The 15,912-nt window shown below is 35.9% G+C and overlaps 1 protein-coding gene across 1 annotated transcript in view; it reads right to left on the bottom strand.

Annotated features, from left to right (window-relative positions):
• Window positions 1-7,258, bottom strand: part of zfpm2a (zinc finger protein, FOG family member 2a) — a 155,876-nt gene extending 148,618 nt beyond the window's left edge. The window contains exon 1 of the mRNA XM_084088484.1: window positions 7,009-7,258. Within this exon, the coding sequence (XP_083944610.1) occupies window positions 7,009-7,048 (40 nt within the window). The 5' untranslated portion in view covers window positions 7,049-7,258. The remainder of the gene's footprint in view (window positions 1-7,008) is intronic.
• Window positions 7,259-15,912: the final 8,654 nt, after the last annotated feature.

The raw sequence follows: 15,912 nt of genomic DNA, 5'->3' as shown, positions 1-15,912 counted from the left end.
GGAATGTTCAGAGAGTCAAAAATGACAGCATTCCTCCTCTCTAATGATGGATGTGCAAACTCTTTACACACATCTGTATTTTCCTCCCAGGAAACGCAGATGGTCACTCTACATACACACTTGCTCAACGGAACTCTTACAAATGAAACCAGTGACAATAACAAGACCTGAAGCATACTCTATGATGTATACTTTACATAAACGCAAAGCTACAAAAAGCTTTGCAATTGCATGTATTGCTGCATTTGGAAAATATTCAGATTGTAATTCATAACGAAACCCATTTTGTGTTGCATTTTACAAACAGTTTTCTCTTTAAGGTAAACCATTTTTATTCTCCGACTGCTCTACGTTCAGAAATGCATCAGGCTTTTTTTCTGGTAATTTTGTCATTAAAACAGCTTCCCTAGTTTTTTATTATTATTCTTATTTTTAATCCATCATTTTTTTTTAATAAACAACATGATAAGTGTCCAGTTGAGAACAAGAAAAAAGTCAACAAAACAAGATGAAAAAACGAACAAAACAAGGGTATTTCATCCATTCCACATGTACAGTATAAAATATCATAGTATAAAAAAAGATATTCAAGGGTTTAACCAAAACAAACCCCACTCTTTTGCTTGATATTTGCTTGATATGATATTGATATTTGAACATAACTTGTCCACTTAAAGGGATAGTTCTGTCATAAATTACTCGCCCTCATGTCGTTCTAAACCCGTAAGACTTCCGTTCATCTTCGGAACACAAATGAAGATTTTTTTATTAAATCTGAGAGTTTTCTGTCCCTCCATAGACAGCTACACAACTACCACTTTGAAGCTTAGCAAAAGTTCATAAAGAGATAAAGCTAATCCATATGAATTGAGCGGTTAAGTCCAAATTCGCTTTATATGATGAACTGATTGAATTTAGGCTTTTATTCACATATAAACATTCATTAACTCACACAGTTGAGGTAAACGGAAGCTCCAGCATGTTTGCTTGACGTGCAAGAACCATTGAGGTTCATTCTCGAGTTACGCAGCACGTTTGAGCTTCTACAAGAACCAATGAGGTTCATTCTCGTGCTACGCAGCACGTTTGAGCTTCTACAAGAACCAATGAGGTTTGTTCTCACGCGTCAAGCAGGTTCGGTTGAGCTTCTGTTTATGTTCACTGATCAATGTGAATAAAAGACTATATTAAATCTGTTCATCATATACAGCAATCAAGTCTCTTCAGAAAGTTTGAAATAAACCGCTCAATTAATATTTTTACGATGAATTTTACGACTTTACAATCTCTTTATTAACTTTTTCAAAGCATCAAAGTGGTAGTTGTGTAATTGTCAATGGAAGAACAGAAAGCTCTCAGATTTCTACAAAAAAATCTTCACTTGTGTTGCGAAGAACATGAGGAATGACATGAGGGTGAGTAATTAATGGCAGAATTTTTATTTTTGGGTGAACTAATCCTACTGGGTGAACTAAATTATTGAGGCAGGAATGCATGTATTTTGAACGCAACCACGCGATTTCAATACATCGACCAAGCATTTGCATTTGAGTAATTGATAAAAGCAGAAGACTGAAAAATATTGTCAGTACATTGGAGCATTTGCTTTCTATAAGTTTGTGGATACAAATGGCTCCTTCAGCTTAGACAAGGCAAAACTACGCAAGCTGTTATTGGCAGCCAACAGATGTCGAAAAGGAAAGTTGGCATCTAGCAGCTATTCGTCATGAGACAAATCTATAAGGAAAACAAAAAACTGCACACTTTCATCAGTGGAATCTAACAAAAAAAAAAAAAGTCTCAAATATGAGAAAGTCATCTCAAAGGAGTTTTATTATTACCACAATGACATTCTCCTCCAAAACCAATGAATGCTTGAGCTGGTTTGGACAACAGTTCAATAGAACACAATATACTTACTCACACACACACACACACACACAGTCTTCACGCGTCAGAATTTCCCCGATGATGAAACACATCGACCAGACCGCAGACACAAAGATGTAAGCACCATATACATTCAATAATTTGATAAAACAAAAAGGCATAAAAATAGAACAAAATATACTAAACTGACTGACTGGTAAACCACAGAATTCAAACCACACAGTTTCATCTCCAACATAAACATATCCATGCACACACACACTGACATGTTGGCAGCCAAGTCAGCAAACACTCTCACTGCACCATTATAAGTTGAGTCTGTGATAAACCCCGTCCAGAGATAGACGTGTCACCTGATAGGCCTGATGGAGCTCTCGTATGACATCATCATCTGCTGGGCGGAGCCGAGATGACAATCACACACTCATTATGAAGTCATACTGAAAGTCCATTACGCACATACATTGACACATAGCAACAACAAACCTCCACCCGAGATCTCTGACTATTATTTTCCAACACAGAAAGCTGGCAAATCCTCCATATACTTCAGTTCGAGCGTAATAATCATTTGGATTGGCACTGGATCGCGAATACACTTTTTAAGTAATGTAGCTATTTCAGTCAGACGTTTCCTTTGTCAGCTGAAAACTGAGAAACAGTGCGAATTGGTTTGGAAGAGGCTCAAAAAGGTTTGAAACAGTCCGCTCCTGACCATGTTGTTGAATTGGTTAGAATTAGTTTTGCTCCAAAACCTAGTGAACATCCTACTTAGACAGCATTGTAAGGCATTGCTGCTCATTTGCATAAAGTCAAATCGCCAACAGTTGTTTGAAATTAATGACTTTAGGTTGCTACAAACTGCTGTCTCTGTGATCGTCCCTTTGGATCTCTCATTAGGGAAAAGGCAATCCTAGAATGCACTGTGACAAGCTCAGTGAAAAACAATATGTTGATTATTAAATACCAAAAGTCTAATCTAATTAAATATGTACTAATGTATCCATGCTAATGCCAAACTCTACTGAAAGCAATTGTGAGAGCTATTTGTGTAGCACTGCTGACATAAATTGAGACAAAATAACTTCCATTCAATTAATTTTTTTTTTATTAGGGGGGTAAATATTGGGGAAAACAAAAAGGGATAATGCTCCTTTTTGTTTAAAGGTATTACATAATTATAGGATTTAAATGGAATAAAGAAAAAGAAAGAAGATAAAGAAACAAACATTTATTGTATGATATTATAAACTATTCAATTTGCAAATTAAATTTGGGTCAGGGGATCGTTACCCTAATATTCCTGAAAACTGCTCTGTTAATGTTTCTTGATGTTATGAATTACATAAAATCAAAATGGTAGCCTTTAATTCAAAACTGCAACAAAATTTGACAAAAAAAGATGAGTATAGTTCGCATCACTGGGTTTTACCTAGTCATCTAACATGTCTATCAAAAAAGAATTGTCAAAACCGTTAAAACTGAAGTGTCACACTGAAATTCATGTTCAGAGCCTGTGAGCAGTAAAGCCCGCCTTCTTTGATTTGATTGGATGAGTCCATCATCTTAACACTGACAGTCGCTGTTAGACCACTGTGGCAAATCAGCCTAAAAATAGAACTTTTAAAACTTTTAGCCACCCTTACAACAAACAGAGCGGTGTGTAATGAAGTGCAGACGAGCAGCATCACCAACATCAAATACTGGCTCCCGAAGTCTATGGTGGTGACAGCCGTGACGCTAGCGTCGCCAAGGTCACGGGTTCAATTCTCAGGGAATGCATGAACTGATTAAAAGGACGCCATAAATGCAATTCAAGTCGCTTTGGATAAAAGCATCTGCCAAATGCACAAATGTATTATGATACCCATGTAGGAAGTACACAACAATGCACTCGCTGGCTTTGGAAACAGAGCTGAAAGAGAAACCGTAGCATCTCACAAAGCAGAAGTGATGCTGCAGAGAGCGTGAACAGATGGAGAGAGGCTATACCCATCACCCCATGCCTGCTCTCCAACCCCACATGTGCAACACGAATGGCTATTTTACAGACAAATTACACCACGGGGCACGCTTTCCATTCCCCAACCGGTGTATCTGCCCTGCCTATTACAGCGCCAACAGGCATTCCTCAACGCAGACTGAGACATCACACTCTCCTGCGAAGCTAATCGAGCTCCATCCAAACACATCAGCCATATTTTCATCTCTTCCTGTCATAAATTTTCGCTGGCCCCGGCTCGGCCCGGTTAACAATCGGCCCAATTTATTGGCATATTGGCATGAGGTGATAAGGGCTAAAAACAACAGCAGCAAGCAGCCGCTCGTGAAGATGAGCTGATAACGCCGATATGAGCTCCCATACAAAACATCTCACCCTCCATCACCTCTCTATCAAACTCTTATTACGATGAGAAGAACTGAAAGAGGAGAGGGCGAGAGGGGTCTTCGCTTCGCCGGTGGGGGCGGGGACCAAAACTAGCGCAAAATAAATATTGATAAAAAAAAAAAAAAATGGAATCAGATGTAACGTTTCAGGGCCAAAAAAACAAGGAGGAGAAATACATAATTTATCACAGTATTATCGGGATATCCAGGCAGCCTAATCAAGGAGCGGTGGATGACTATTTTTTGCCTTATCATCCAAAGTGGTGGAAACGGAGAGGGAATTATCAGCCGGCTGCAGATTGCTGGGTTGGAATTTTAATGGTAATAATCGCAGCTCTGATGGTATATCTCCCCGCCTTATCTTTCCCATTATCTGGCCCTATCTCACAGGCATCGGTGCAAATTAATGGTGCTTTTTCAGCACGGCCTTTTTATCATTGCTCAGAGAGCACCCAAGGGGAGAGAATAAGCAAAATATTAAAATACTGCATAAATCACAATTTTAGATAACCGTCCAACGTATGGAGGGGGCGTACGGTGCCCAACAACCTTTTTGTCCTTTAGAATGACTCGGTCTCTCTGTTCACTGGATCTCTCTTCCTCTTCCTGAAGTGCCGGAGAGAGGAACTATGGGCTTCGCGTGACCTTTCAGAGCCAGAGACAATACCCTGATATTATGAATGCTCTAGTAACGGAGCTGTGAGAGCTGTTAGATAACTCGGACCTCAGTTTCCTGGACGTATCAAAAGGGGAAATCGTCGCAGATCGATTTGCATGCAAACGCCTCGGTCAACAGTTTAATGACTCTAGCTCATTTCTGCTATTCTAAAGCTGTCATGCTTGTCGAATGATAACAGAAAGTACCACATCAAACAAAATACGACCGAAAGCCTTCAATCGTATTTGTGTTTACTGTACTGTACACTGGTACAGTCAAACAATATTTGCTCTCACACACTCACTGCAATACGTCTTAATGTTTCAGTGTCTGGATTATTGAAAGGAGACATTTTCAAAGAAATATATATTTTTCAAAAAGTTACATTTAAGCTCAAAATAGCACGCACCATCTCATGCGCGCACACACTCAAAGAGAAGCTTTTTCTTTCACTATGTACACACTCTGCATGACACACATACAAATATCGAGCAGCGACAATAAATTATATGGCTTTCAGAATTGTGCAACTAGTTTATCTCGCTTGTTCTCAACCCCTTGGCTCAGTTTAACCTGTTTCTAAAAAAACATTTCACAACAGAGAAAGAAGATCCTTCATCCTTCATCCTTCCTCCCTGCGGTCCACACACACACACACACACACACACAGGCTGCTAAGGGCCCAGACCAGCGATCGCACTTCGACTCTTTCATTCGCAAAAGATAAATGCCACAAAAGCCAGCTCATTTAATTATTGTATAAAAGACAGAACCGCAATTTTATTGTCTGATCTTTTCACTTCCTGAAGTGCAAAAAATATTCAAGTACCATCATAACAGTGTTCAAAAATAGGCCTGAAAAATGGAAATGCTCAAGCTACTGATGGTGTATATTTTATGAAACACATTATTTATTTAACTCTGTAGAGCTCTGCAGATTATTCTAGGCTGAGATGTGTCATATTCATTAAATATGAAATTTATTTTAGACTACAGAAATACTTTTGGAAGGATGCATTCGAAGAATACAACTAGCCTATATTGAGTAAAAATACAATATTTAATTTGCTTACATTATAGAAAATATATTTCAGTCTGTGTGAGGGATTTTGGGCAATATTTATTTCATGATATCGATATCAGATTCTAAAAAGACCCTTTACAAGAAAAGCTGGAAATGTTTTAAAACTACAGTGAACTAAAAACTGAGGGACAACTCAACTATCAGCATTTATTATGCGTTCGAAGCCACCATAAAACTAGAACAATTGTAAAAATTAAACCTTGAAAAAATCATCACCTGTTAATCGTGGAAAACATCTTCACATGCCCAAATACAAAAAGACTGAAAGATGAACTGACTCAAAACACATTGTCTCACCTTTTTAAAGAATCATCTGAACATAAAATTACAAATCAGTGCAAGAGATTCTATGAAACTTTCAGCACTAAGCAAACACATGCATTACTATTATAAATGCACTTAAAAACAGTTTTTTTTATTCTGCCTGAAAAGGTTCTATAAAACTAGAATATGCATTAAGAATAAATAAATGCAAAATAAAAACATAATAAGCAAGTCTTTAAATGTCACTAACTGCATCATTATGAAAAAACATCTCCACATGCCTCAACAAATAAAATAAAATAAAAACACTGAAAGATAAACTGACTGTCAACAGACCCTCTGAAAGAATCATCTTCAAATCTAAAACAACTACTTTAGTCAGTTCCTGTGATTGTCATATGAAACTTTCAGCATGAAATAAGCACATTCTACATCTCAATAAGAATAAAAGAATATTAACGAAGAATGTGCAAAACGAAAGCATAACAAACAAGACTTAAATATTTTACATTGATTGTATCACGCGAAAAATAAGTCTCGTTAAATACAAAAACACCGAAACAACAAAGATAATTTAAAGAAGGACTAAAAGAAAGACATTTGTAGCTGCTGCTACTATCAGTTGTGATAATAAACTGATCGATCTCTGTCTCCCTTTCATCCAACTTTACTCCGCCTGGCTTAGAAACAAATAACAGTAATAATCACAAACCGAGTAACTTACGTTTGATTTGCCGGGGGTTGCTCTGCTTTCTGCGGGACATGTTGATCCGGATGATTATTGATTATTAAATATTATTATAGGTTGTTATTAGAGGTTATTATGGATCATCCAAGAACCGAACGGGTCGCAGAAGGAATGAGGATTATTATTCACAGGCTCTTGCTCTCACACGCGCGTCCCCCTCGCTCAGTGCGTGCGTGTAGCCTATATGTGTGTGTGTGTGCGCGCGGAGCTGCGGTCCGCTCGGACTGACGGCAGAGGGGAAGGCGTTTCGCGCTTTTGTTTGAACATGAAGTTTGATCCACCGCGGGCGCCGTACACACACAATCTTTTACATGTATGGCTGTTAAACTTCACTGTTCATAAGGATTATTGTTCCAAAAAGCACTAAACTTACGCCAAACGTGTTCATTATTTTTGAATTTTCAAAAAAGTTATTTAAAAGGTTTGATAGATAGAAATCTCGAATAAAAGAAACTTAAGTAGCCTAGCCTATGGATGATTTAATTTATTTATCGAGTATAAAGTGTTCCTACTACCTAATAGATATGTGCATCGGAAATTACAATTGTCGTTGTGACAACCCTAGTGAGGAGTGCCTCGCGCGTTTTTTTTTTTTGTTTTTTTTTTTTTGCCCTACCTGTCAATCATCCGTATCCGGGTTTGCTAAAATCTGATTGGCTGCCATTATTTGGAGGGCGGGGTTTTGGAACAGGTGTGGTTGAAGTTAGAACCACACCTACCTAAAGTAAAATAGATTATCGCTTAGATCGCTTCTTGCTTTCTAAATTGCACCAAGCATCATTTGAAAGCACCACGTTTTAGTATTACTTTAAACCAAACTAGGTAGCCTTCTTAAAGTAGCCTAAATAATAATTAATTTATATATGGGCTCGGCTGACAAAAAAGGCTGGGAAATGTTGGTCGTGTGTTGCGCTTTTGACTGTCTCGTGCTTTTCTGCGCGTTCACGTCGTCCTGACTTCTTATATCTACCTTCGAAGGTTTTGACACACTTGACAGAATTTGTTTTTCATAAACTTAAAACAAATTAGACTTGAAATTAGTTTTGTTGGCAAATATGAAGTGGCTTTTCTTTTTTATGAATGTCTTTACAAATGTTTTTTTCTCTCTCTCTCTCTAATTGGATGAGTTTGAATGGTTATTGAAGTCATCATAATAATGTAGAAAGCATCCCAGGAAAGCATAGCCACTAACTTGACATTGTCTCAGATTCATATGCGGTTTCTGTGCATCATAAAATACTCTCTGACCTACACATGACATCCGTATGAAACTGTAGTGTGTGGGGAATCTTCTAAATTAATTTTTATGGGACCTTTTTTTGTTTTAGAAGAATATTTTGTGAATTAAATTAAAATTGTTATTGACTCAATGCAGTTCAGTTAATCACAATACAAATTACTCTACAGTATATACAAAGAAAGTTACAGAATGATTGTCCTATTCAAAAAGAGTGTCAGAACTCAGTTATAGAAATAAAATAAAGCAAAAGTTTTTAAAATGTATATAAATGTTAAACAGGTCAAATGATTTTTCCAGTCGTTTGTGATTACTGATAAGATTTTTTTAATAATAATTTAATAGAAATTGCACTATTAAAAAAAAAACATATACATATATATATATATATATATATATATATATATATAGCCTATATATATACAAATTCCCATGAGTTTTCCCAGCCAAGAAATATATTTTTTTAAATCAATGAGGCCAACCTGAAATTAAAACAAATGCTAAATTAGAAAAGTGCATTTTACCTCAATACTGATCTTCAACTAACTCAAGACTCAGTTTGCTACTTTCATCATGCACTTGGTCAAAAAAATACATTCAAAAATCCTGCAATGTCCACGTCACAGAAAATCTCTTTACTCAAATTTAAAGTATCATTTCCTAAACAGTTTCAGGGCCCGGAAATCACCACCTTCAATTAGCCAGTTGAACTGCCAAGTAAGACAAGCAAGTCGCCTGTGAAATTATCTTGTAACCCAATTCCGGGACTTTGGAACGGAGTCTGAAACTACGGCATAATTTCAAGGGGTTAACTAGTCAACAGAGCTGCACCTTGAGGAAACCTTTATCTGCCTCTGTGCAGTTTGCTTCTGCTTTCACCAGCCATTACACTCTGGCAAGAACTGTGCCCTTCCCAGCATCCTCTGCTCCAGCGCTGGCGGGCCGTGAGCTTGAGCCATGAAGGAGAATAACGTTAGCTATTCAGAGCTGAGTTCTACAGTTCTAGTTCAGATCTAGATGTTAATAAAATTGTGGTGAAAAATCTATATCAAATTTTTATCATTTCATCAATGAGCTCATCATGTTCATTAGTGTTTTCTACAACTTGATTTCTGCTGTCTACTCTGCAAATTAAAAGCAGTCATTTTTGTGACGTATTCAAACATTGCTCTATGGTTTGGTGTGTCAACTCAACCAATGGTGTGAGTTTGGGGTGAGACTAAACATTCGGCTGAACCAATGGCAGACAATCTTTATTTTTTGCAATTGCATGTGGTGCCATTAGTGACACACTGAGGCTCCTGCCAACAGTAAAACATGAAATTAAAGGTACATTATGTTACTTTTGGCCGTCTTGCAGTTAAAAAAAAACTGCTTGCATTTTGGAAGAACAAGGTTGTGGTTGTGCTTCGACTCTGCGTGACTGTACGGATGAATTTGGCTATCCTACTGCTCATAAAATTCACTATTAGGCTTAATATAGGCCTATGTAACCAGTTTAGATGGAAAGGATCTCAAGCTGACCAGCTGAAGATGTTACTGTATAGCTTTAATATAGACACGGTACTTCCTTTAAAATAAATTCCCGCACAGCACTACAATAACCATAATGAAATGACCCTTTACAATAGATAATGCTTTACAATCAACTCTGTTAGAGAGCTATGGCAAATCATTTGTTCAATAAAATACCATACTAACCTGTTGAATATTAAAAACTTCTCTGCATCACTTCAACAACATTTCAAATCCCTTCTCGCCATCTCTGAAAAGAAAAGAGAATGTTGATTCTTGTCCATATAACTGTGTCAATATTATTCATGAGTGATTATCTTATAATGAATTATTTAATATTATTCATATTGTTCATAATATGAATCATATTTACATCTGTCACATGTGCATATTATTCCAAATTGTTAATATTTTATCAAAATTTAAAATTCTAAATAAAAAGTAGAAAAAAACGAGTTGCAAGTGCAGTTTCGTGTTTTGAAAATGAGTTGTTTAGCACAATGTATTTCTCCCTTCATTTTAGAAGTGTTGTTTTAGGTGAAGAGAATTTTAAGCTGGTTTTAAATGCAAATAACATTTCTGAATCTCGATCGATCGATATTCTCATCTCATCTTTTCTAAACTCATGGAATTCTAAATTGCTAGATGACGGACAGTTTGTGCAAAGAGAAGGGAGGTTATACTTTATCAAACTTAAAGTTTACAGTCTGGACCTACAAAGTCATTCTGACATTTCTGTAAAAAGCTATTAATTTCCATGTTAAAAAAAACACATTATATTCTTAATTCATTCACAGCTGTTCCCTTGAACTCTGCACCCCTGTAAAACAAAGTAATATGTTGCATATATGTTCATGTCTATTGTGGTGTTCATAACATTTAATTTTGAAGGCCACAGCTGTTCCACAGCAGTCTGTTGTCATGAATAAGGTTGACTCTGACTTCTCTGCCCCTCTTTGAGCTCCTGTGGCCGGTCAGGGGCAGCGTGTGTGCTTTGTATTAACCAGCACCTCCAAATTAATTAAGTGACCCTGGGCAAGTGCAGGGCCACCCAGTCCTTTCTGTCTTCTCATATCGTTCAAGGTTAGATTACGTCTGGAAACAGGTTTCATTTCTTCAAAAAGAAATGAACACACATATGCAAAGAAGTAAAGGCCGTTTTCAACCAATCAATAATTAAATCAAAGTGTTTTGCTGTAGGAGATATAACTGCAGGAGGACGCAGTGTAACTGCGACACTATATCAGTCACCGTGATCAGAAAACACTGCTCTTTCTTAATTTAGCCTCGTATTTTGTTTCAGGGTAAGATTAAATTAATCCACACACACCAGGTCAGATAATAAATATGGCTGTAAAACACTATAATAGTATACTGTATAATAATGATTGCTAAGGTGCTGTTCATCCCAAATTCTAACACAAAGACACATCCACTGCTGTAATGTGCATACATGTAATGAAATATAGTTGGCAACACTGCATTACTCAAACCAATCAACCTTCCAGGCTGTTTAATGAGATGATGTTTGGTTACTTTAAGATTATCATTCTACTCGATTGGCTGATTTACAGTGGCCACTCAATCTAATGTCAGTTTTGAGTAATGTCAAAAAACTACTACAGGTGAAGCTTGAAAAATTTGAATATCGTGAAAAAGTTATCATTTTGATGATTATGGCTTACAGCTTATGAAAACCCCAAATTCAAAATCTCAGAAAATTTGAATATTACATGAAATCAATAAAAAAAAGGATTTTAAATACAGAAATGTCGGCCCTCTGAAAAGTATAATGCATATGTATATAGTTATATATACTAGTTTCACCTTTTAATTTGAATAACTGAAATGCACAAACCTTTGCACGATATTCACATTTTTCGAGTTTCACCTGTAACCCTGTTGATAAGTAATGACAATTTTCTGTTTTAATTTTTAACTGAATTTTGAGAAAATATATGCTCATTTAAATTTAGAAAACAATTTCATATTCCGGTAATGTTTCTTATTGTGTTGGGTAAAATACTATAAGTATTTCATGGAAACCATACAGTCTTTCATCACAATATCACAACGAAAAAATTTTTTTGTTGCCATGACAACTACATCTAACATGGAAAAACAGATTTAAAATATATATATATATATATTTTCCTAGTTTTTTTATTTCTTTATTTACTTTATCTAATCAAAATATTTCAAAATATTTTTTTTTTCTTGTGCATATTATTTTAATTGATAATCAATTAGCTGAGTTTCTTTCAAAAATAAAAAGCAAGTTGCTTAATGACATCATTCTCCAGGAAGTGACATCATTTGTATACTATAGTGGGAGGGGGAGGGGGGCAACAGCATAAACATTGGTTAATATTAACAATGAATTTAAAGAATTCTGTGATGTTAAGTAATAGAAATCCTCAGCATGGACCATTAAAAAAACATATCTGTTGATCAGACTTCTCTTTTTTAATCAAAACGAGCAGCAGAAATCCCTAAAGTTCAGCATTTGACATTTCTCATGCCAAAACACTCCAAAAATAGGCAGATGTTGGGGCTTCTTTGAGTGTAAATTCAGAGAGTCCAGCTAAAATTGTGAACTCCAGATTAATTTCACACCACATCTCGATCCCTCGGGACCTTTGCATGCGTTGGATCTTATTCTCGCCGCCGCGGCGCCTTGTGTTGGTCGTGCAATTTGACTGACAGGTACAAATCTGTGTGAGGTGGAGGGCGCCTCCATCACGGGCTGCAGCAGATGGTTGAAATAATTAACATGATGCTGTTCTCATCGCAGGGGAAATCAGTGGCATGGAGATCATGCCGCTGCTACTTTAACACACATACAGTGAGGAGTTTAATGGTAACATTAAATGAAGGGATTTAGAAGGCATATGGGATTGTGCTGTGATGATAAGAAATGCACAGTCATTGACTTGCAGCAAAACATGCATTTCAGTGGTGAAGATCAAGCCAATATTTGTCCACTTAAAAAAAAATGCTTTGCCTGGGAGCCTGCAATACAAATCTGGTAACATTCAAATGAAGTCAAAAGTATTACTTTATCAATCTGACTACATAGGTTACACTAATGAAATAATGGATCAGGGCAAATAGAAACAGCTCTTTAAAGGAAAAAACAGCACATTTTCACTTTTCACATTGCGAAATCACTGTAAACGAGGTGTGTGTGCACAGCTAAATATATCCGCGTCGGCCTCCAGCACATTTAAATATGATTTACTGCCGTCTGAACTTCAGCATCAGCATCGGCGGTGGCTCTTGAAGACGCAAGGCTGACTGTCTGCTCTATGATGCCACACCAACTGGCATTATGGGACTGGCTGCTATCCAGAGGAGGTGACGAGTGTGTGTGTGTGTGTGTGTGTGTGTGTGTGTGGGCGCTGTTAAGACAGCTGGAGGAGTGGACGAGCATCAAGGCCATGCATTCATGTCCATCTGCTTGAAAAGAGATGGAAGGTCTAGTGTTGATAATGATAAAATTAATAAAGACCAGAAGATACAGAGAATAATATTGCTGAGAAATGACTCACAGTGTAAAAAAAGTGTAGTCAGGTAACCTAAAAAAAAGTGCTCTGTGTGGTAACATCGGAAATTGACTGGTTTTATTTATATTTACGTTTATGTATTTAACAGATGCTTTTATCCAAAGCGATATATATATATATATATATATATGCATTATATATAAATATTAATATTATTATATTAACATATATATTAAAATATGAATATTATATATACACACTTAAAATTATATATGCAATTAATCTATTTGAAGTCAAATATATTAATAATAATATTAATGTCACTAAATCAGCGACTATATTATTGCACCACTGAAAGTTGGTGATTAAATCAAATTACACTCTTAAAAAAAAGGTTCCACAAAGGGGTTTTTCGCAGTGATGCCATAGAGGAATATTACAATTTTCCAAAGAACTTTTTTTTCACTGTAACTTTTTTGACATCTGTGGTTCCAGGGAAAACCTTCAACATTTATGCAAACTTTCCATTGCATAAAAGGTTCTTTATAGTGAAAAAAAGGTTCTTAAAATATTCTTCACATTAAGATAAAAATGGTTCTTTTAACAACTGTTCATTCAAAGGTTCTTTTGGGAACCAAAAATGTTTCTTCTAAGGCATCGCTGTGAAAACCCCCTTTTGGAATCTTTATGTTTAATAATGTAAAGAATAGCCAATAGAGAACCTTTCTTTTTAAGAGCGTATGTAAATTCACTTTTTATTGAGCAGGATCATTTCTCTTTGATTCTTATAAAAAGTATTTTGCCTACACTAAAACCTGAAAGCTGGCAATTCTAATATTTTGATCCTCAACATGTGTGTCCCGCGTCGCTCCTGTCGATAGTGTGAGATTATTTGATCATTAGTGCTTGTGTGTGTGGCGTTCTATAGAGATGCAGTGTGTATCTCAGTATAGCTACAGCATTATCAGTGTGCCATGTTCCCGCTGGTCATGGCACCGTGCCCCCCTCCAGCATCCGCAGCGTGCCAACAGATGTCTGCGAGCGTGCCCGCTTCTCCACCCCTCCTGCCAACCCTCTGCCCAGCAACACACTTACACACTTCTGCTGCTACACACCTTCTTCTCCCCGGCTTCTCTGTGTCGCTCCTCCGTTTCTTTGTTTTCTCTGCAGTCGTCCTTTCCTCTCTTTCACTGCTGATTTCCATCCCTCCATTTTGAAGCTCTTCTTCGGTTTGTTCGTTGGAGCTGAAAACAAGTAAAGCACACAGAGATGGAAATTATTTGACATTCTGTGAAGAGGAAATTGTTGGAATAATTATAATAAATTAGTTGCAAAAAATTGCCTTTGTAAGGACATACTCATTCTGGGAGAAGAGATTTGTTTGTTTGTGTCAAATATGCAAATCAAAGATGTAAACAGTGTTCTAAAATGATTCTTTTTATTTTCCCTCTTTCCCCCCAAAATATAGGTATTATTTATATTATCAGTAGAAACACAGTTTATACCCCACTGTCAGATTTCTCCTGAAAAAAAAAAAAAGATTCATATTTGACTGATTCTTCAAGAATGTTTTTTATTGATTTTATATATATATATATATATATATATATATATATATATATATATATTTTTTTTTTATTATTATTTTTTTTTTTACAGTCTTTTAATTAATTTCTGCATCTGTGAATATCTGTTGCATTTGCATTTAACAGATAAATTGGGAGATAATCAAAGTTATTAAGATCATCTATTAATGGTTAATAAACATTTTAATAATAATAGTCATTATTATAAAAAAGTTGTGAATTATATTTGAATCATAATGGAAACAATTCCACTTTAATTGGAATTTAATATTTACCCCAAATTTCAAGAACCACTAGAAATTCACATCAAACATATTCACATAGTTACTGTCATAACTGTAAAATAAATTATATTAAAATAAAATAGAAAATAAGCAATTTTAACATTATTCCTTAAATATATACAGACAGACAATGCTGATCTGTAGACCATATTTCTTAATATTTATTTTCTTCTAAGCAGTAAAAATGAAAAACAGATTCGTTTCAATCTGACAACCTCTTCTAACACACACACACACACTAAAAATTAAAAATACGTTATTGTTTCCTTAATGAGCTATTTATACCTGCTCTGACCCATAAAAATGACTTTAGTTGCTGTCAGGTTGATTCAGTCATATTAAATAACATTTCTGGTTATTTTAGATGTTACCACTTGAAGCAGATTATTTTAGGTTACCTGACAAAACATTTTTTTTCCAGTGCAGGCTGAAAGTAATGACAGCCAGAGCTGTGAAATATTGCAACACTTAAACATTTAACAGCCACTAGACGCATTTAGAGAGAAGCAGATGTTCTACAGTTACGTAACTGACCGTTTTTGAGGACAACAACAATTGTTCTGCACGTTTAATACATTTTTAATCAGAATAAATCACTGCTTATCAAGTTTAAGTAAACCGCATGACTACATTTTCAAGAAAGAGTCAGGGAAGTTGCCTTTGTTTAAAGAAGCCAATCCTAAATGCAAACCCCAAAAAGATTATTTTGCATCCTGACCAAAAGAGAGATTTATCCTTTATTTTTACCAGCA

Source organism: Abramis brama (genome assembly GCF_963993115.1).
Source record: "Abramis brama genome assembly, chromosome: 17".
Taxonomy (NCBI): Eukaryota; Metazoa; Chordata; class Actinopteri; order Cypriniformes; family Leuciscidae; genus Abramis; species Abramis brama.
The sequence above is the reverse complement of the archived record's forward strand: the minus strand, read 5'-3'. Positions and strand labels throughout refer to the sequence as shown.